A 24,002-nucleotide genomic window follows, 5' to 3' on the forward strand; every position below is an offset into this window, starting at 1 on the left:
AGGGGCAGTATGTGGGTGTGTCTCGGGGAGGGTCGCTTCATTCAGAGGGTCACTGATGGGTGAAGTGTTGAGGATCTCCCCCCTCCTCCGTATTTCTTCCAAACCTTCGTTCTCCTTCCATTTATATTGATAACTATGCTTTGCTGGTTTAGGGAGAGGTGTGTTCCCTTGGGGGTGTTAGACTCCCCTCACCTCCCTCATATGCTTCTATTTCTGCCCCTTCTGCCCTCTCTCTCTCTCTCTCTCTCTCTCACACACACACACACACACCCACTCATGAGATACGAGAACAATGCACTGCAACCAAAATGCTTCTATTTCCCCTGAGGGGGTGTTATACGGCCCTGGCCATATGGGCCCCAAGCAGGCAGTGAATTAACCATCAGCGAACACACACACACACACAGCCACCAGTCCTGCACATCAAAGTGTGCATGATGAATAAAAAACAAAACAATTAGCGCATCGAATTTTACTTTCTCTCCCTAAACACTGAATATGTTCTCATTTTTTCCCTTTTTATTGTATCAGCTCTTGTGTGGCACCTTGAGATTTTTTTTTAATAAAAATGATTCATTTATTCAGCAAGGATGCATTAAATTGATCAAAAGGTGACAGTAAAGACATTTATAATGTTACAAAAGATTTCTAATTCAAATTCTTTGAATAGAATGTTCAAAAGAACATCATTTGTTCAACATTTGTCAAAGAGTACTGAAATAAATCTTTCTTGAGCAGCAAATCATCATATTAGAATGATTGCTGAAGAATCATGTGACACTGAAGACTCATTTTTCTTTTCTCTCCCAAAACACCAAATATGTTCTAATTTTGCGTTTTTTATTAATACAGCATATACTGTATGTTGCACCCTGATATATATGAAAATGACCAGATCTCATCTTGTTTTGTCTCTTTTACAGAACCACGTGGCTCAGGCTAGCTTCCAGGTTGAGGCCTTCGGACAGACCTTCGTTTTAGACGTGGAACTGAACCAGTGAGTATCTGCTTCCAGGGTGTTGAGTTCGGAAATGCACTGGAAAAATGCAGTGTGTGTGTTGCTGAAGTGTGTGAGGTATGACTAATGCCCATCAGAACTATTTGCAAAGGGTTTTATGTTGCTTCTGATGGACTGCATGATCATAATGGCTGTTGATTTATGCTGAAGGAATGGGAAAGACCTGACCACTCTATCGATCATGGCATCCGCCACTGTCTCTCTCTCTCTCTCTCTCTCTCTCTCTCTCTCTCTCTCTCTCTCTCTCTCTCTTTCTCTCTCTTTGCCAGGATTCCCTATAATACATGTTGTCTTAAAACTGATAAACATCAATATTTGCACAGGTTCTTGTTCTATATTTCCGGTCCTGGCTGTTTTGGCATTTTGTGATTGTTTTGGATTCGAAGCCGTAATGCCCTAATGCACTGAACTGGTATCTCGTAAAAATATGCCCAGGTCACATTCCACCCTGAAAATAAACAAGAAAAATATTTTATATAAATAAAATTAAGCCTTTTTTAGGACCATAATTTTTGTTGTTGTTGTTGTTGTTGTCGTCGTTGCATTTTTACATTATTTATAGTGTGCCATTGAGCCCAAATCCTCATTACCATAATGAGTTTTTATCCAGAGTTTTCTAATATTCTCATTTGTGATTCACAGTAGATTACCCATTGCTGTAATATCAATGATTTTTGTATTTAAATCAACATAAATTAAAGGCAGTACAGCATATATTGCCATGATGAATAAATACTATAATTTGAATAGTCAATCCTTTTTTTGCATTATACTAACCACATTTTGTATTATTATTTTTCTTTTTTTTTGTTATGGTAATGATAATTATGTGGGAATTCATTAGAAATCATAAATAATACATTTTGAATTATGAAATCTAAGTTATAAAAATGTCACAGTGCAAAAATATTTATGGTCCTAAAACTATTTCTAATATTTCTTTTTGCCGATTTTGGGCTGAAATATGACCTGTCGTGTTCTTAACGAGTTTTGTGAGATTTTGTGAGGTTCGTATTGTCTTGCAGATGCTCATTGTGTAAATAACTCCTACGAGTCTGCACCAAATCATCATATAGGCTAACTTGAATCCATTAACTCTTACTGTTACAACCACAATAGCCGCTGTACTTTAAACTGGTGCCAGACAGTCAGAGTCAGCAGAATTGATCTCATTATAATAATGCATCATGAATATTTCAGCGTTCTCCGTCAGTGTCTGTGTTTTTCTCCTAAAACATCTTGTTGAAGAGAAAATCTGTCTTTAAGATGGGACTCCCTATGTATTTCTTGCATTATACTAACCACATTTTTTATTATGATTTTTCTTTCAAGTCCTTTGTCAATGGAGTCAGTGTGTTTGTGTTGTGCTGTTGGAATTCTAACGTAGTTCTAACCGGGGTTATTATTGTTATCTAAAACTAAAACAATAAAAACATTAACTGAAAATAAAATATTAAAAAAACATTGGCAACATTTATCATTTTTGTTTAGCGTTAAAGGACTCAAATAAACTAAAACTTAATAAAAACTATATAGACATGTTTAAGGTCGGCATGAGATGGAAGTTGCGATGGTCTTGTCTTCCCTATTGTGACGGATATCTGAGTAAAACTGCTTGTCGAACAGGAAAAAATGTAGGGTGGGACTTGATTTTGTCCATCGGTAATTGATTGGATGGTTATGGTTTGCTATTACTGTGATCTCATTTGAGTGACAGGTTGCCCCGCCCTCACGCCAGTAAACGCATCATCAGAGAAAGAGAAGAGATGTCACAGCAAGTTATATTGATTCAAGATTACGAGGGCACATGAATTTAAAAAAGAATCAGGTGCATAAATAAATCAATTATAATAAATGCAATAGACTATTTCATAAAAAATAATAATAGTCAATTTTGATTTCATGGTGACTTTACAAAACTATATAAAAATGACCAAAAACACAACAAATTTACTAAAACCTTAAATAAAATGAAAACAAAAAATCTAATTTATAATTATAACAAAAACAATAATAGTTTATCAATGATACTAAAATAACACAGGTTCTACCTCTGTAAAGAGTCACTGAAATTGAGTATGATATGCAATACTGTTGCTTTTAAATATTAAAGGACGTTTAGGCCTTTAGGGCAATCTTTCCCATTTATATTATGTGCAGCTTAAGTGAAGACCTGACAGATTATTCTAACCATGTTTCTACCTCCTCAGTCACCCAAATCTAACACTGATGGTTTTGCAAATGCATAAATATAGACATTTAGGTGTGTTTTGGAGACAGACTCTTTTGGAGCGCTCTACACGGGCAACAACTCTTTGTGTCACATATTGCCAAGTTAACACTAAATTAAAAATACACGGCACACAAAAATAAGGGGTAAACAATTTTTAGATTGATCGAATATGTAATAATAATTTGTCCTCCATCTTTTCACAAGTGCTCGCAGTTACATTATGGGATTGCACTCTCCGCAAAGTCTACATGCAATGCCAGCTTAGAATTTGGGCCAGAAGTTTTCTAAGAAGGCAGCATAATCCCGCTGCCTACCCTTCTGAACAGACGTCGCGTCAGGAGTGCACCTCTGATGCCTTAAAATCATGTCTGCGTAGGCTGCTCACTAGGTTTTGGATTAGAGCCATTTATTCAGCTTATTATATCAGTCAATGCTCTCTCTCTCTCTCTCTGTCAGCATGTGGCTGGTCTTGTTCAGTACAATATATGTTCTGCTTTAATGGGTTCTGACTGGATGGATTTGATTGCCTCTGTCCCTCTGAAATAGTGCTGTGATATAGCAGAGAGAAAAACAAAAGTGTGTGTTGTGTTGTTCCGTTTGCTCTTCTGCACCCATGGAGAGCTGGCAGTTGGATCCATCCTGACTGACTTGCGTCCAGATTACTTTCTCAGTTTCCACCCAAGGAAACCAATTCATTCTTTCATGCTCATTCTCTCACCTCTCTCTGTGAATTTCTAAAGGTTTGGGATTTTCTTAACTTGTTTGTGTGTGTGTGTGTGTGTGTTTGTGTGCGTTTGGCTTTTCTCCGGCCTCCAGCTGAGACCTACTTTCCTAAAAGTTTTTCTTTGCTATGTGATCATTGTTCATCAACTTTAGTTAGCAATCTCAACATCTGAGTGACATATTTGTAGTTTCACAACAAAAAGGCTTGTTTTGTTTGTATTGTTTTATTGGGTACTTATTGCGTAACCCCCCCCCACACACACACACACACACACTGGCTTGCCCCCTGCACCCTCTCACACACTCTGAATAATGAATGAGTGTGTTTGATTAAAGCGGTTGGAGCAAATGGGTTTTCTGCTTTTCAATCACGCTGTGTCGTCGTGACAACGGACCATGTGGCAGAAAGGAAGCATTAAAATCAGTCAGATATGGTAGATGCTGGGGGGGGGGGACAACAGACAGCTGCAACTCTGAACAGATAACAAACAATCACAAGCTCACCTTGGAATCAAACAGAAATCACTGTAGACAAATCATGCATATTATATCAGATCTCTGATAAATGTATGGTAAATCCCATATTTGTCTAGTTTTCCAGTACCCTCATCTAAACCTCCTTAAAACAAAATAAATTTACCAAAGCAAAAATTTCCATGAAACATATCCACCTTATTCCTACGCCCCATGACGCTTTGCGCGAATTATGGGTGTAACTTCCGTTAATGTAAACAATCAGTGAAAAAACGTTAAAAAAGTGTCACAATGAGACGACATTAATCTACTCGTCCTTCAACCATCGAACATTAAAAGGAAATTTAAAAGTGAAAAAGCATCAACAAGGTACTTTTAACAGACCAAATAACCCCAAAAGCGCGAGTCTTTCCACAGCAATAACGGACGGGTTAAATATCACTGTAGTAATATATATCCGTATTATGTATGTTGCCTTAATCAAAAATGTTCATTAACTTCAGCATTACGTGATATTATTTCAAAGTGATTTCTGTAATTTTGACAGATTATAAATTGCATTTACCTGTAAAAACAAACCTGGAAAGAGACTTGAGGAGAATAACGAGAGATTCTTCGTGTATTCCAGTGAATTATTAATGGAATATATCGTAAATTAAATTCGGGAGAACAGACCACAAATGTGGATTTAAAAATTGTCCTTTTTCATACTTTTACAGCGGATATAAGAGAAAAAAGAAATTAATCACGAGGAAAAGAAAGCAGCAACTGAAAAGAGCTCTTGCCATAGAAATTCTTGTTATAACATGTCACGTTAAAAATACCAAGTATAACGTTATTCTCATGATGTCTGAAAATAAATCATGAAGGAAAATTGACATCTTATCCAGTCAAACTGACAGATCAGCTTTATTTGTAGGGCAACCTTATGATTTGAAATGATTCGTTTCAGCCTTTTTGAATGGAAGTTCCCCAAACCGGAAGTGCCACCCATAATTCAAAACGCAGTGAGGTCGCCAGGAATACGGTGGAGAGGTCTTGTTGTCAAAGAATGTGTCTTGAATGTGTATTATTAATTAAACGAATTACAATATATACATATAGGTGCATATGTGTGTATATACAGTACATATTAATTAATATATAAAAGTAACTAACTAGTTACTAACTGGGTAACACTTTATTTTGATGGTCCCGTTTGAACATTCTGTTGAATATAAGTAACTTTGCAACTACATGTCAATTAACTCTCATTAGAGTATTATTAGTAGACTGTCTGCTTAATATCTGCTAACACTTTATTGTGATGGTCCTCCAAAAGATATTATACTGACTATAAGTAACTTTGCAACTACATGTCAACTTATTCTAACCCTAACCCTACCAGTCTATTAATACTCTACTAACACTCTAATGAGAGTAAGTAGACATGCAGGTGCAACGTTTCTCATAGTCCAACAGAATGTGTTAAAGGGACCATCAAAATAAAGTGAAACCACTAACTGTACCCATTTAAATCCAAGACACTATCTTTCTCACACTCTCAAATATGCAAAAATTCTTATGTGAGACTCATTATATTATAAAGAATCATGTATAATGTTATTATAATGCAGGCTACATTTTCGTTTTTTGCATGGATCTGGTCAAATCAAAAATCTTCTGTGAATGACACCCACAGTCTCCGGGCAGGGTCTGATTCAGCAAAACACTGTATAAGAATCCCTGTGTCATCTGCTATCTGCTACTATGAGCTTCTGTTTGACCCAGTCAGCACACGCGTGACGTCTCATCAGATCAAACCTGTGACAGGACACGTCTACTGAGACACTGGTGTGTGTCGAACCTATCCTGTATCAGTCTGATTTAGATAAGTTTTTGTCTAAAAAAAAAAAAGATTTAAATAGGCAAATGCAAAGATCTTGATGCACCTCTTGATGGAAATAACATCACAACATTTATTTCCATCAAGAGGTGCATACATTTTTGGTCAACATCTTGTATTGAAACACAAGAGTCCAGCACTCTGTAAAGTCTCCTCCAGCACATCCCAAAGACTCTCGATGAATTTAAGGTCTGGACTCAGAGGTGCCAATTCATGTGTGAAAATGATTCTTCATGCTCCCTCCCAACCATTCTTTCATACTTTGAGCCTGATGAATCTTGACATTTTCGTGGAATATGGCCATGATACGTCTTCCTACACACTCCATCAATTATGGTTAGAAGAACTGTTGCCAAACATATAACATGCTAGAAACATAATAATCACTGCAATGATGATCCAATCATAGACTCTTAAGCATTTGCCTATTTAAATCCAAACAGTGACTTTTTTTTTTTTTTTTTTTTTTCATGTGCGGTTTCTTGTAGAGATACACACACACACCTCGAAGGAACACTTCATGCATTGCCATTTACATTCATCATCATATCAACTGTGTCCAGCATGCAATAAAAAGAGTCCAAATACACACATCCAGACACTCTCATTGGTTTAATTTCAGATGACAGTTGCACCTGAGGGTTTTGTGACGTGTGTGTGCATGTGTGAGATGTCTCTTTATTGTCTTTATTTTATTTTGGGGTGCTTAGTCTTTTACACATTATCTAAAATAAAACCGGAATCTTGTTTCCCAACCTTATAGGGCTGGTTTAGTTTGTAGTGAAAATAATTGGCTTTATAACAAAAATAGATATTGATGACAAGGCTCTACACTTATTTACATTTACATTTACATTTAGTCATTTAGCAGACGCTTTTATCCAAAGCGACTTACAAATCAGGACTAAATTAAGCGAGTTATCATGAAGAGGCAAAATACAACAACAACGCAAGAAGTGTTCAGAATACGAAGTTCAGGCATTATTCAGAGTAGCATAAGCATGATAAGTGGGATTTTAAGGGAAAGGTTTTTTTTTATTATTTTTTTATGAGTTTAGGTGCTCATGGAAGAGATGGGTTTTCAGCTGTTTTTTGAATGTTGTCAGGGATTCAGCATTCCGGATGAGGGTGGGGAGAGTGTTCCACCAGCATGGAACTGTGAATGAGAATGATCTGGAAAGTGATCTTGTGGCTTTCTGTGATGGAACCACGAGACGTCGCTTGTTGATTGATCGTAGGCGTCTGGTGGGGATGTAGGCTCGTAGGAGTGAGTGAAGGTAGGAGGGAGCTGTGCCTGTGATAGATCTGTAAGCAAGCGTCAATGCCTTGAACTTGATGCGAGCAGCGAGAGGTAGCCAGTGCAGAGAGATTAACAGAGGGGTGACGTGGGCCCTCTTGGGCTCGTTGAAGACAAGACGAGCTGCAGCATTCTGGATCATCTGAAGAGGTTTGGTAGCACATGCTGGAAGTCCGGCCAGAAGAGCATTGCAGTAGTCAAGCCTAGAAATGACCAGGGCCTGGACGAGGAGTTGTGTTGCGTGCTCAGTTAGGAAAGGTCTGATCTTCCTGATGTTGTGCAGCGCAAACCTGCATGATCGAGCTGTCTTTGAAATGTGATCTGTGAAGGTCAGCTGGTCATCAAACGTTACTCCCAGATTTCTGACCGACCTTGATGGTGTGATTGATGATGAATCAAGCTGGATGGTGAAGTCGTGCTGTAGAGACGGATTGGCAGGGAGGACGAGCAGCTCAGTCTTTGCCAGGTTGAGCTGCAGGTGATGTTCCTTCATCCATGTGGAGATGTCTGCCAGACAGCTCGAGACCCGTGCAGCTACTGTGGGATCATCTGGTCGAAATGAGAGGAAGAGTTGTGTGTCATCAGCATAGCAGTGGTAGGAGAAACCATGTGCCTGTATGATGTGTCCCAGTGATGTAGTGTAGATGGAGAAGAGGAGGGGACCGAGAACTGAACCCTGGGGAACCCCTGTGGTCAGTTGATGTGCTCTGGATACCTCGCCTCTCCATGCGACTTTGAAGGACCTACCTGTGAGATAGGATTCAAACCAGACGAGTGAAGTTCCTGTGATGCCCAGTGATGAGAGGCTGGACATAAGGATCTGATGGTTCACGGTGTCGAAGGCAGCAGACAGATCAAGGAGAATGAGGAGTGAAGATTTGGAAGCAGCTTTTGCAATCCGTAGGGCTTCTGTGACCGACAGTAATGCAGTCTCAGTTGAATGCCCTTTCTTGAAGCCAGATTGGTTGACATCCAGCTGGTTGTTTAGAGACAAGAAGGATGTTACTTGGTTGAAAACAGCTCTTTCAAGTGTTTTTGCAATGAATGGTAGGAGAGAGATGGGTCTGTAATTCTCTACAAAAGATGTGTTTAGCGTTGGTTTTTTAAGCAGTGGAGTGACCCGAGCCTGCTTGAATGCTGTAGGGAAGGTGCCAGTATGGAGGGATGAGTTGATGATGTGTGTGAGTGCTGGTAGAAGTGTGGGAGAGATGGCTTGTAGAAGGTGTGAGGGGATGGGGTCTAGAGGGCAGGTGGTAGGGTGACTGGAGAGGAGAAGTGTAGATACTTCTTCCTCTGTTAGCGGCGAAAAGGAGGACAGAGGGGTATTGGCTGTGGGAGGGGTCGGTCTGGGTTCCTGTGTGTGTGGAGCTGAGAATTGACTGCTGATAGTTGTTGTTTTGTTGGTGAAGAAGTTTGCAAAATCATCGGCAGTTAAGGAGGAGGAGGGTGGTGGTGGAGGTGGACAGAGGAGTGAGTTGAATGTCTTGAAGAGTAGTCGTGCGTTGGAGGAGCTGTTGATCTTGTTGTGGAAATAAGAAGATTTTGCAGCATGAACATCAGCAGAAAAGGACGAGAGGAGAGATTTATACATACTCAGGTCAGATGAGTCTTTTGATTTGCGCCATTTCCTCTCCGCTGCCCTGAGTTCGGTCCGGTGTTCACGAAGAACCTCAGATAGCCAGGGGTTAGAAGGAGTAGCGCGTGCTGGCCTGGAGGAGAGAGGGCAGATTTTGTCTAGAGTAGAGGTTAGAGTGGAGCATAGGGTATCCGTTGCAGTATTCACATCCAGAGATGAGAATTGTGAGGGTGGGGGAAGAGAAGAAGACACGGCAGAGGAGAGGTGGGAGGGGGAAAGTGAGCGTAGGTTTCGCCTGAGGGTGACTGGTGGTGGGGTTGGTGGCGCAGGGGTAGCGAGTTGTAGACTGAAGGTGATGAGGAAATGATCTGAAACATGGAGAGGCCTCACCAAAATGTTGTCTGTGATGCAGTTGCGTGTGTAGACCAGGTCCAGTTGGTTGCCTGATTTGTGAGTACCTGTGGTGATGTGTCGTTTGAGATCGAAGGAGGCTAGTAGAGAGGTGAAGTCTAAGAAGTCTCTTATAGTTTTGTTTAGGTGCACTTGGAACCTAAAAAACTGTAACATTAATGTGTCACAGTATAATAAATGCACACTTAAGCACTGAAAGCTGAATTCGATTTACAAAAGAAATCAGATGTAAATAAAACAGACTTATAAAGCCACTTTTTCTAATATCTTCTGCCACAATGATGTTATGTCTTTGAATTATCCTCATCTGAGGTTCACTCGCAAATGCTTGCACTGTCCTGATCTATGGTATGTTATCATTTAGCTTGATTTTATATAGTATATCATTTTTTATAGCTCCATTTTACCATCTTTTCAGGAAACTGCGTAGTAGAAGAAAGATAGACGGAACATGAGAAAGAGGCAGAAAAAGAGAAAGAAAGTGAATAAGTTGTTGGATGGAGGGAGAGTGAAAGTCTGACCAACCAGCATTTTTCATGCACCCTTGAGTCTGTGTGGGTGTGTGATGGAGGAGAGAGATCAGAGAGAAAAACAGCTGGCGTCAGAGTCTCAGAAGGGCTCTTGCTTATATATTGCACATATACAGTGGCACAAGACATTTTCAGAAGCAAGTTTGAGACGTTGGACTTTACCTGTCCATCATAAACATAGACTCACATTACATATCTCACTTTCCCCTTTTCTCTCTTTCTCTAAATGGTGGAGATGCATCATTTGATAATTTAACTGGGCTAAACTGGTTTGCTGTAACATGTCGTGGCATGTTTGTTTTTGGTGATCTTTTTGGTGCCGTTACAGTTTATTTTTTAGCTTTAATATTTTTCATGATAATAGTAAAGGGGATGAATTTAGAGATGCAACTTTTCAGAAAGGGTTTTTAATGTGCTGACAGCTCACTGCGCTTCAGAGTGCTAACAGTATCTGTTGAACTCAATGTGTTAAACACTGTCTGAGAAGTTATGTCTGTAATTCATCACACTAAACCACTACTGCGGCATTTTGAATATCTAGTATCCATAGTCATGAACAACCAGGAAATATCAGATTTGTCGGCTGCACATCCATGATTTGAATCTCCAGTTCCACCACATCTCAAAGCTGCTCTATTGGATTGAGATCTGGTGACTGTGGAGGCCATTTTAGTTTCGAGAACTCATTGTCATGTTCAAGAAACCAGTTTTAGATGATTTAGGCTTTGTGACATGGCGTGTTATTCTGCTGAAAATAGTCATCAGAAGACGGGTCCACTGTGGTCATAAAGGGATGGACACGGTCAGCAACAATACTCAGGTAGTCTGTGGTGTTTAAACGATGCTCAATCGATACTAAGAGGTCCAACGTGTGGAAAGAAAGTATTCCAGACACCATTACACCAACAGCAGCCTGAACCGTTGATAAAGGCAGGATGGATCCATGCTTTTATGTTGTTTACACCATATTCTGACCCTACCATCTGAATGTTGCTGGATGAATCGAGACTTATCAGACCAGGAAAATGTTTTTCCAATCTTCTATTGTCTGATTTTGGTGAGCCTGTGCGAATTGTAGCCTCAGTTTCCTGTTCTCAGCTGACAGGAGTGTCACCGGTGTGTCTTCTGCTGCTGTAGCTCTTCTGCTTCAAGATGTGACATGTTGTGTGTTCAGAGATGCTCTTCTGCTCCAAGGTTCGACATGTTGTGTGTTCAGAGATGCTCTTCTGCTTCAGGGTTCGACATGTTGTGTGTTCAGAGATGCTCTTCTGCTTCAAGGTTCGACATGTTGTGTGTTCAGAGATGCTCTTCTGCTTCATGGTTCGACATGTTGTGTGTTCAGAGATGCTCTTCTGCTCCAAGGTTCGACATGTTGTGTGTTCAGAGATGCTCTTCTGCTCCAAGGTTCAACATGTTGTGTGTTCAGAGATGCTCTTCTGCTCCAAGGTTCGACATGTTGTGTGTTCAGAGATGCTCTTCTGCTTCAAGGTTCGACATGTTGTGTGTTCAGAGATGCTCTTCTGCTTCAAGGTTTGACATGTTGTGTGTTCAGAGATGCTCTTCTGCTTCAAGGTTTGACATGTTGTGTGTTCAGAGATGCTCTTCTGCAGACCTCGGTTGTAACGAGTGATTATTTGAGGTACTGTTGCCTTCAGCTGAACCAGTCTGGCCATCCTCCTCTGACCTCTGGCATCAACAAGGCATTTCACCCACAGAACTGTCGCTCAATGTTTTTTTTGTTTTTTTAAGAACCATTCTCTGTAAACCCTAAAGATGGTTATGCGTGAAAATCCCAGTAGATCAGCAGTTCCTGAAATACTCAGACCAGCCCGTCTGGCACCAACAACCATGCCACGTTCAAAGTCACTTTAGTCACCTTTCTTCCCCATTCTGATGCTCAGTTTGAACTTCAGCAGATCGTCTTGATCACGTCTACATGCCTAAATGCATTGAGTTGCTGCCATGAGATTGACTGATTAGGTATTTGCATTAACGAGCAATTAAACAAGTGGCTGGTGAGTGTGTGTGTATATATATATATATATATTTATACTACCGTTCAAAAGTTTGGGGTCAGTGTAACTTTTTTAAATAAATGAATACTTTTATGTAGCAAGGATGCATTCAATTAATTGATATTGACAGCAAAGACATTTACATTGTTACAAATAATTTAAAGATTTCTATTTCAAATAAATGTTCTTTTTTGGACTTTCTGTACATCAAAGAATCCCCAAAAAAACAAAAAAACTTTTTCAAACAGTTCTGTTTATGCTAAAATATTTAATCTGCTAGAAAAATTTGTTTGTGAAGGAAAACCAGTGTAAATAATGAACATATTTGATATTAACAAGCTCAGTGGGAGGAGCTGGTGAAACACACACACGTTAACAATGAGAACGACTGCACCTGCTCCCCTCAGAATTGTTATGGGGGGAAGGGTCTCTCTTTGAAATACACCAAATCTTTCTTACATTGCAAAGACCTTTCCTGTGTCCGTGAGCTCGTCCATGTTTTATGGTTACATTTTGCTGATTCTTCCTGAGCACATTTCATTTAATTGTAGTGATCATTTGTTAGTAGCCTACTGTAAATGTGTGTGTGGATAAGGCTGGATGTTCGCAGGTCTCTTGTTTGCTTAGGCTGCAGTTTTGTCTCTTTGGGAACACGAGCAGTGCTGCAAGTTTAAAAGAGCTGAAGAGCTCAGCACACACTTTATAATAGGCCTACTGACTTCAGCTTTTCAGAACACACACACGTTAACAAATGCTCTCACACTTTAACATGATGTTTATTTCTATTAAACAGATGCCTTATATATCATTCACTTCTGTCTGATGTACTATAGTTATAGCGCTATATAAATGTAATGAATTATTATAGTTGTTTTTGTGTGTGAACATGAACAGGCATGAATCTCTAATGAACATTGTGTTTTCTCAAAAGGGTTTTCGAGTCACTATCTTAATCTCAAACACATATATCACAGCGTGAATGGAATCTGAATGGGATTCAATGGAATCTAAATGGTGGAAACTGCACACCGTCTACTACTACAAAACATTTGATTACACTTGTTTTAAGTGTGCCATATGAAAAGTGAACTGCAGCGTTTGAGTGCTAATTAGATCAGAGATTAGGGTTTGCTGTGCTAGATGGTGTCCTGTCCTCAGGGGAGATGTTCGTCTGCTGGTCTCCAGGGTCTAGAACCAGACTTACACACTCCATAATATCTAAAGATGCTGCATATGCACATATGCAGCATCTTTAGATATTATGGAGTGTGTAAGTCTGGTTCTAAAAAAGATTTCTGTATAACCTGTATATTTATAAAGAAAAAGCTACTGTTCACAAGTTTGATCTCACATGAGATCACAGCAATAGCAAACCACAACCATCAATTACCATTGACCAATGGACAAAATCAAGTCTCGTCCTACATTTTGTTGTAGATTTTTCCCTAAACCTAACTACGTCCTATGATATTTATACTCTAGCGTGTCTACAGTCGACGTCGGCCGAGTCTAACCCTATACCCTAGCGCATCTACACATCGACGTCAGCTGGGTGCTAATCCTATACTCTAGCGCGTCTACACATCGACGTCGGCTGAGTCTAATACCTGTTCCCCTAACTAGCTTACTTCCTGAGCCGGAATAATCGACAAACAGACTTCAGCAAATGTCCTCTAAATGCTTTAATCACGGCCGGAGGATTTCTCGAGCAGTTCTCAAGAATCTCCCCCAAGAAGAAGCAAGGCCGGAGGATCTCAGACAAATTCCATTGAGTATCCCACCAGCTTACACGAATACAACAGTTTTTATAGAATAGGGAGGTATGGCAAAATTATATGAATTTGATTGGTTCTTCATATGCAAACCCTTCTGTTACTAGGTAAAGCAAACTTTGTTTTAATGATTACTTCAATGTTAATCACAAGGTTCAAACTTAGTCATCTGTCTAGTTTCATTTCCCATATTTGTTATTTTTACACTCACACAACCAAAGTAAAAGGGGTATGGCAAACCTAAAATAATGCATTTCTCTGAAATATCAGATTTATATGGGACTCCTGCATCCTGGCATACTGTTGTTTTCTTTCCAAAGAACACATGCAATGCTACCTTAAAATTAAAGGTATTATGGCAGCATAATTATGGCATGATGTCTTAAAATGCAGATCAGGTAAGCAGCTCATTCGGTTTTTGGAACAGAGCAAATGTCTGCAACAGAACCTTTTCACCTCACACACAGATAATACAGTGCTACTTGACACACAATCTGTTCTTTATTCTGGAAACCCTTCATTTCTATTCCTCTGGTTTCCCTCTTTAATTAGCATGTCTCGCTCTCTCTGAGTCTGTCTCACACAATGAATCAGTCCATTAAGCTTTACATGAGAAATGAGATCCATTTTCTAGTCATGTGACAGTGCCATATTAAAATGTTTGTAGGGCAGGGTATGTGTGTGTGTGTATGTGAAGATGGAATGGTATGGGATGGGATGGGGAATTATGGGACTTTCCTTATAAATTATTCAAATCCCAAAGCTATTAAAGCTGAAATCTGTCATCAGCCTTTACCTTTGCATTTCACAAAGTACTATATACTGCAGCTTTCCACCACTGCATCTACACCTGGTACAGTATACAGACACAAAAGTGTTATTATTTTCTTTGGTCATTCTTGTCTTTTTTTATATTATAAAGAAAAAAAACTTTAATAAATATAAAAAACAATATTACAGAAAGCTTAGGACTATATACAGTATATCAGGGGTGTCCAAACTCAGTCCTGGAGGGCCACTGTCCTGCAGAGTTTAGCTCCAACCCCAATTAAACACACCTGAACCAGATAATCAAGGTCTGATTATCTGGTTCAGGTGTGTTTAATTGGGGTTGGAGCTAAACTCTGCAGGACAGTGGCCCTCCAGGACTGAGTTTGGACACCCCTGATATATATACTATACAGTAAATGTGTGGGTGTATGTATATGTATGTATATGTGCTGTTACTGCTGCAGAACAAGTATGGGACCAATACATATACTGGCACGCTGCTGTGAGAAAGTAAGACATGAATATCAGTAACCAGACAGTTTCTGGTCTCATTGACTTCCATAGTATATTTTTTTCCTACTATGGAAGTCAATGAGACCAGAAAGTGTCTGGTTACTGACATTCTTCTAAATATCTTCCTTTCTGTTCAGCAGAAGAAAGAAATTCATACAGGTTTGAAACAACATGAGGGTGAGTATTTTAAAGTGGAGTATCCCTTTAATGTGGTGACAAACGGTTCTAATTGCATTAAGCCGACAACAATTTAAATATAAGGAACAAAATCACAGTGACAGATGCAGTTTAGCAAAGAGACAGAGACTCATCTTGTACATAATGTTGTGAGTGACATTATACATTCCCATTCTGATTGTCTCAAATATGCACGGAAAAAGTGAAATAATAATTAATAAAGCGAAATAATGTCATTTGAATAGGGATTTGTATTATTTATTTTACATTATTTTATTTTATTTAAATGGAAAATGCAGTTTCAAATTATTGTCAGCAAATTTTCACCCACTTTTGTCAAATAAGGGGAGGTGACGGGTTGGAGATTGTAGCAACTGGAGGCGATGGTGCATGTGTAAATGAGGGTGTGTGTTTGTGTGTGTGCAACGGCAGCTTTTATCATCAATCACAATGTTTCTTTGCTCTGACATCCCACTTTATCACACTCTCTTTATCTTCTCCTGTTCTGATCCACTCTCAATGCTCAGTCTTTCTCTCTCTAGCCCCTGGTTTCATCCTGTCCTCTATTAGTCCTTGTATCCATGTTTTGATTTCTGGCTTGCCCCTCTCATGCATTTACCACAGAATGAGTCTGTAAACACAAACATTTCTTTTGTTGTTGTTAGTGTTTCGCACGTTACAGCGCCGCAGCTCCATAAATATCCTGCTAATCACCTGGTTTAGTAAACAGCCATTGAAGATGTGTGTTTCTGTCTTTAAAGGCTGGTTTGATGTCATGCTGTGAGTGTCTTGTTGATGAGCTCATGGTTACTGATCAGTCAGAACTCCTGCTGGGAGACACTTTGACCCTTCTCTCCTCCTGCGCTCGATCTGTTTTTTTGCTACCTTGTCGTTTTTGTTTGTTTTTGATCATTGCAATTGGATCATTTGGCTTGCAAAAAACTAAAATGTGCACTCCCAGTGAAACTCTCGTCTCACCCTAGTTTGTGAACTCATTCTTGATCATGGCTTCGCCACACACACTGAAGTGTCCTTGAACACAACTTGGTGTGAGTTGTGATGTATGAAATCAGCCGTGGATCTCTCCTCAGGTTAACTGTGTTCATGAGTGTTAGAACGCAGATCCCATTCCAGATTCGGTTCCATTTCTGTTCTCGGTTAGATAACCAGCATAAATAAGTGACATGAGTGTTGATTTGATCTGATCATTAAATGTGTGATGCCAGGATCACCAAGAGTGATGTGTTTGGGAGGATGATGATGAATCATATTTACAGTGCTGATATTCCTCAGACAGTCTATTTTTCTTCTCCACAAAATCTGCAATTATTTGTTTTAAGTTTAAACGGCTTATACATACATTTAAATAATCCATCCATCCTAATTGTAATCTTTTAATCTTAGGTGTGTTATATATTTTTGGCTTTTGTAAACTTTCTACCTCTTTAATAAATTTAAGGTATCTCTTATATTAATTTAATCTTCCATTTATAATACATCATTATAGTATTTGCATGCTTAAATCTGATTAGTCTTTTCTCTTTTGCGTCTATTTAACCATATAACTTCCTTTAGGCTACATTGCAGATGGTTTCTGAACCAAAGCCTAAAATCTAAACTTATGTCAAGCTTTTGAAAGCTGCTTTGCAAGCACTGGTATTTTGATTGGAAAATGCAATCAAACCTTTTCTGTACTTTATGATTACAGAGAATTATGATATTCAAACCTTTATGATTTCTGTGAAGATTTCAGAATAATATTTAGAATTTAGAATTCAGAATGATTCCATTAATAACCCAGACAACATTTCACTTTTTGCCAACTGTGTATTTCTGCTCTTTTTCTTCAGTGATCTTCTATCATCAAATTACATTGAGAGGCACATATCAGAGGAGGGGAAGCCAGTTGTCAACAAAGTGAGTATTTGTTTATTAAAATTTATAAATTTATGTTTATTATGAGTAAAGTCTATTTTGTTTTTAAAAGCATGCTCACACAAGTATGCATGGTACATTTTAAGGTGACATAGTTGCATTGTATGTTGTGATGTTAATTAACTACATGTTCTTACTATGAGTTATGGTCAGGGTTTGGTTTAGGGTTAGTTACTTGTTGACATAATTTACTGTTATTACTATAGCAAGCACATGTAGTAACGTGTAACTACATCACCATAAATTAAAGGGCTACTACATATATTTAAAAGGGTTTATACACACAAAAAAAAAAGTATTCAAATGCAAAGGCCTGATTGGTGGAAAATTCCCACAGAAATTAGGTTCATAACACAAAACAAGAGGTTCTTCAACTACAATAAACATTTTACTGAACAATTCATGCAAATGCCTTGACCCTCTTTTTTCCCCTCTATGACTGTGTGTTTCGCTTTGGGACAGTGAATATAGTCTGATCAGATCTCTCTTTGTGCCACACTGGGACTCTCAGCTTCATTCTGTCAGCGTACTGAGACGTGTGTGTTCAGATGGGACACATCACAACCAGAGCAGAAGGTGTTTGCTTGTTTTAGCCCAGCGGCAGGTTGTTCCTGTCACTCACTCACACAGGGGCAGGGATATGTGTCCTGTTTGGGTCACCGTGATTTTGCCAAGACATCTTCCTAGGTCAACATATTCTGATGATACTGGAACAACATTCCTATCTGAAAATTTAGTCCTAACCCTATCCCTACCCCTAAATGTCCCTAAAATCAGAGGGAAATGACGCACCTAACCCTGCTTGTAAGCCTAAACTTGACATATTGGTTAATTGATAGGTTGTTCCAGGATCAGCAAAGATGTTGATCCAGGAACATGTTGTACTTGTTCTTGTACCTGTACTACGGTGAAATCACGTTCAGCGTCCTGGTCGTGTACTGCATGTTGGACATCATCGTCTCAAGGTGTGTTTTTAAGATAGATTATGCATAGTGGACGTGTCTGGTTTCTCAGTTATTTTTTTTAAAACTCTTAAAAGGGCCATATTCTATGATTGAACTTCGATATGGGCCCTTCAACATGTTTTATTTATACTGATCTGAGTTTAGAAGCCTTCAGTGAAGAGATTCAAATCCGCATAGCTCACAACCCAGCTGTAGAGCCCGAGGAAACAGTGTGCATGTAAGGGTACAAGGGCTGTTTCTAGGATGAATGAAAAAATAGAGCGGAGGGTTCTGTGAGGAAGGAGGGAATAACCGAGGGATGGATGAAGAGGCAGAGGATGAAGAGAGAAAAAGAGAGCCAGTGAACGAATTCTAGAGCAGAAGCACAGATATATTTAGCTTCATCTCCCCACTGCAATAGTGAATAACCTATTAGTTTAACTACAGATTTAGCACTATACAAACAATACAAAATGCTATCACACACACACACACACACATATATATTAGTGACACTTTATTTTAGGGTCAAATTATCACTATTAACTAGTTGCTTATTAGCATGCATATTACTAGGATATTGGCTGTTTATTAGTACTTATAAAGCACATATTAATGCCTTATTCTGCATGACCTTATTCTACATCCCTTAATCCTACCCAATACTCACCCTATACCTAAACTTAACTACCTTACTAACTATTAATAAGCAGTAATTAGGAGTTTATTGAAGCAAAATTCGTAGTTATTAGTTAGTTAACAGTGAGAATTGAACCTTAATCTAAAATGTGACCATATATATATTTTATATATTATTATAAAAATAGAATTTTTTATGAAATTAGATATTATTATGTATCATTAAACTTGAACAAGTTAATACTCTCACTATTGCAATATTTTTGTCTATGACTTTATGTATAAGTTTGAGGAAACACTATGTATAAGTTTGAGGAAATGCATTTTGATAATGCATTTACACAGTTGTGAAATATATTAAGTAGCTATATAAATTAGGAAGTAGATAGTCCATAAAATGAGTTGAGAAACTGTGCAAAGTTTATTTACTATATGTTTTGTGAAAGCTGAGATGAAAAAAGGCTGAAAATAGCACTTATATATTTTTATATATAATAGTGTGCATAAAAATACAAGTAATGAACACACTAACATTCAATAGTTTGGAGTTGCTAAGACTTTTTAAATGTTTTTGAAAGAAGTGTCTTATGTCATATGATCCTTCAGAAATCATTCTAATATGCTGAACAGTTTGCGTCTTAATACATTTGTGGAAACTGTAATACATTTTATTCAGGATTCTTTAATGAATATAAGGTTCAAAAGAACAGCATTGTGACTTTGGATCGATTTAATGTGTCCTTGCTGAATAGAAAAAAAAAAAAAAAAAAAAAAAAATCGTACTGACCGTGAACTTGAACACCAGTGTATAAAAAATAAAAAAAAAACCTATTTCAGGCATCTTCTCATGTTAAAGAAGATCCTGATCCCTTTCCTACCTCTGTATCCTGCATAAGAAGGCAATATTTTTCAGATTTTGGACACAGCCCATCTCTCTGTGCTTCTAGCCACAGATGCATGCTGGGTCATTAGCCTGAAAGGGGCTGCCTCAACAACAACTGCACTCTTTAGGAATGTCTCACTCTGTGTTGTGTTGTGTGTGTGTGTGTGTGTGTGTGTGTGGTAGAGAATGCCCTCGGCTCTTGATTAGCTGAGAACTCTTGAGGACAGAAAGTGCTACATGTGGAAAAAAAGAGGCAGAAATGCTCCAGAATAAGCTGGAGGAAAGAGGGAAGCAGAGGAATGGGAAAACCTCAGTGTATGAAGCTTCTTGTCCAGTGCAGAGAGAGAAAGAAAGAGAAAGGGATGAAATGAAATTGATCTGCTGGTAAATGCTGCAGCTTTAGTCCTCTGAGAAAAAGCAGGAAGAGAAAACCTGCAGCCCTAATGGCAGTCGAGCACTTACACTAAAAACATTTCATAAATAACACACACACTCAGGAATACTCTTACGAATCTTCTGATCGCTTCAGTACAAACAAAAGTAGCCAGTATAAATGTTGAGCCACACACTCAGAATTTAAACATTTTATGTCAACATGAAATCAAAATGGACCATTTTTACCTTTTTTTTTTTTTAATCCATGCTCTTGGCCTTATTTTTGATATTGCTTTTATACAACAGTTCAGTTCAATATACATTACATTAATATTTAGTAACCTACATTATAGACACAATTTTGCCAGTTACTTTTGTCTGTTTATGCCAAACAAAGCCTTAACTGGACTATTGCGCATCTCCAAGCAACACGCAAAAGTGGCATTTCCTTCTTAAATGAATCCGCATTTCTGAAAATATCAGTTCAATGAGTGATTCAATGGCTGAATCCGAAATCACCCCATAAACCCTCATTCACTATTCCCTACGTTAGTGCACTAATACTGTTGACTTGAAGGAGTGAATGAAAAAGAGTGAGCGAATTTGGACAGCCGTTGAGTGTACATCGGTTGTACACTCGTTATTGCATTGAGTAAGTGCACTCAGTAACGTCCACTATGGTTTCGGACACCACTATAAATGGCTCTGGCCTCAAATAACGCCCTATTTGAGGGTAAAGGGGGCGATTTCGGATTCAGCCAATGACTTTATTGGTTCAAAAAATGAGTCAGTGATTCCCTCATAAAAACAGTCACTTGTCGCCACCTACTAGTGTAACCAAAAAATATCTCCACCACTATATCTCCACCACACAACATTGATTATTCAAAAGCTGCATCACAATATGCAGCGCTTCAGTTAAAAACAAAACAATAAATCTAGTATTATAAAAGGGATGGTTCTTCTGACTCACAAAATTCTGATTGGATGAGCCACATTCAAAGCTCATATTAACAGTATGTGCTGTTTTTGATTATTGTTTGTTTCTCCCTTCAGGGCGGAGAACACTGTTACTACCATGGGAAAGTACGTGATATTCTGAAATCATATGTGGCGCTTTCAACTTGCCATGGATTACAGTAAGTCGCTCTGTCATTGTGCTTCATGTCTGAATGAACACGCAAACACACACAGGTTTACAAAAAGCAGCAGTTGCCCACAGAACTGTCTGTCTCTGTCTAAGGCACATTCATAAATAAACACATGTTAGCAGGCCAAAGCTGTGATTATCCCATTCAACAATTAGAGCTGTACAATTACAGCATGCTATTATCCCTCCTCTCATATCACACACTGATGCTCCCAGCACTCTTTGTGTCTCTGAGTGTGTGTGTGTTTTTGTTGTTATCTCCTGTATTGATGCTTTAATGCTTGTTGCATTACATCTGGCCTTGTGCTCCACTATTGCATGGTGAAAATGTAATATTTGTTGTGTTTGTAAGATTTATGTTTGTATTATTGGCAACCTGCTGTGTTCTCTGCATAGCTGAAGTAAACCTAGCTGTGTTCCTGAGCTGCCCGTGTGCCTGAGGAGAGTTGAGTTAGTCTCTATAGAGCTTTACACACGCGCACACACACACACACACACACACACACACACACACACACACACACACATGCACCACCTCTCTGTGTGGCCCTCTGGGATTGCTCAGTTCCTTCCATCTGTATTTTTAGTGTGAGAAGGAGTCAGGTCAGATCCATCTCTCTCTCTCTCTCTCTCTGTATGTGAATGCACAGAGTCAGGTCAGATGTAGCTCAGAAATAGAGCGGCAGCGCTCTTTACATTCACACTCATCACACTCGAATGTTTACTGCCTAAATGGCTTCTCTTCAAATGTGCATGATATCTGATTGTTTTAGGACTAAAGGATTTAAGCAAATCAGCATGGCCATGGACAGACATTTAAAGGAGGAAGGTGCTCAAGTGAGAAAAAAGGTCAACCCTTTCATAATTACTATAATAAAGACATAAAAATGAAGTTGGATACAAACTGCCAGCAAGTCTTAATATGTGAGTCAAAGAATCATTCATTCACTGATTCATTTTAAACTGGCTGATTCATTCATGAACGAAACACCACTCTGTATTGCAAGGAGACACAAGTGTTTTGCTTCGTTCAAAACTATTTTCCTTTGTGAAATAGTGCAAAAACAGTCCAAATTTACACTGTTTTTAAAATTGTGAAATTAATATCAACTTATTGTTTATTGAACTGATGTGTAAAAATGAAAATATAAAAATGTGCAACTGTGCTGATATTCGGGAAAACAGCACTTTTGCGTGTATGATATTGCTTAACTATATATGATATAAACATATATCTTTTAAGACAAACTCTCACACAGGGAAAATTCATATCTTGAATTTTGTGGACATTTTTATTAATTTGAAACTCGTTTTTTTTTTTGTTAAACTTATCGGGCTATTGCATAGCTAGGCTTGCTCTATTTAGATTTTGTAATAGTGTTTTAATTTGACAAACTATGCAAAGCTTAGAGTAAACACTATTGTTACCTGGCTGTCACGAGTGCTGCTCCACTCGATTTGCATGATGGCTATAAAGAAGGATGTAGAAGCAGGGGCTTGTGCGGCCTTGAAAGAATTAGATCTTAATGCAGTTTTCAGGCACTCACTTAATTGAGAATCGATGCCATGAGCCAAATTTAAATTAAAAACAAAAACAAAATAAAAAATGCACTAGTCAGAGACCAAAAAGAAACCAAAAGGGCAGGTGCTTGAGCACCACTTGGGGTCTATCTGTGCACGTGCCTGCAAATCAGTAAGTATCGCTTTCTGCACAGAAACGCTGTTGAAAATTTAAATCAACACCCAAACAAACAATTTTGTCCATATTTGCTAGATTTCTGTTCTGTGTTTCTGCATGCTGAAAAAAAAAGAAGTGTGTTTGTACATAGTCCTGCTGTGTAAATAGGAGAAATAACATAGTGGATCGGAACCCAAAATACATTAAAATTAAAATCACACATACATAATTACTAGAGTAACAACACAGGCAAGAGCAATAATCAAATGGTGAACATTTATTAATAAGCAAGAAAACCAAGGAATGTACAAAAATATAGGGAAGAGTTAAAACAACCTGTACATGTGTATGTGAGTGAAAAAGTGCTGAAAAGAATGACAACTTAACAATTATACAGCTTATACAGTTAAATGAAATTGCTAAATATTTAATAACTTGCGTTTAAAAGCAAATGTGACCATATTTCGCTTATTTTTTCTCACTCCAACGAACAGACTAAAAGCACTATGGCCAAAACTCGCTGCAGACAGTTTTCAAAGTTCTCTCTCCTCTCCTCTAAATTTTCCACATATATTCCTGTCGTAAGCGTAGCAGTGTGTGGCCGAAATCTGAGAACATATTTTAACATCCAAATGAATTAGATTCAGTATTATGTTGAATAAAAATCACATTTATTTATTCAAGAAAAAAGGCTAGTCGACCGATGCTGACTGACACATTCAGCTGACATCTCATCCCTGTATGTTGCGTTGCATTAAATAAAATGATTAACAGCACAGTAAATACTATATAGACCAAATAAAATATGCAATCCATTTTACAGATGAAATGCACCAACTCGGCAGCGTTGAGAACTGCTCTCTCCTGACGAGGATGCAAAAAGCCTGTATAACCCATCTGCTGGGTTGTTGTAGTAAAGCCACCGCTGGGTTGTTGCGTCGGAGAGGGCGGATGGGGGAGGGGTGTATTGTTTCAGTTGTCATTAACATTGAGCCAGCCACAA

At 38.5% G+C, this 24,002-nt stretch overlaps 1 protein-coding gene across 1 annotated transcript in view; it reads left to right on the forward strand.

The window, feature by feature from the left end:
- adam22 (ADAM metallopeptidase domain 22) overlaps positions 1-24,002 on the forward strand; it is a 70,914-nt gene that overhangs the window by 2,223 nt on the left and 44,689 nt on the right. The window contains exons 3-5 of the mRNA XM_084384744.1: positions 924-997; positions 17,246-17,312; positions 21,228-21,310. Coding sequence (XP_084240870.1) covers positions 924-997; positions 17,246-17,312; positions 21,228-21,310 — 224 coding nt within the window. The remainder of the gene's footprint in view (positions 1-923; positions 998-17,245; positions 17,313-21,227; positions 21,311-24,002) is intronic.

This window comes from Rutilus rutilus (assembly GCF_951802725.1).
Source record: "Rutilus rutilus genome assembly, chromosome: 17".
NCBI classification, from domain to species: Eukaryota; Metazoa; Chordata; class Actinopteri; order Cypriniformes; family Leuciscidae; genus Rutilus; species Rutilus rutilus.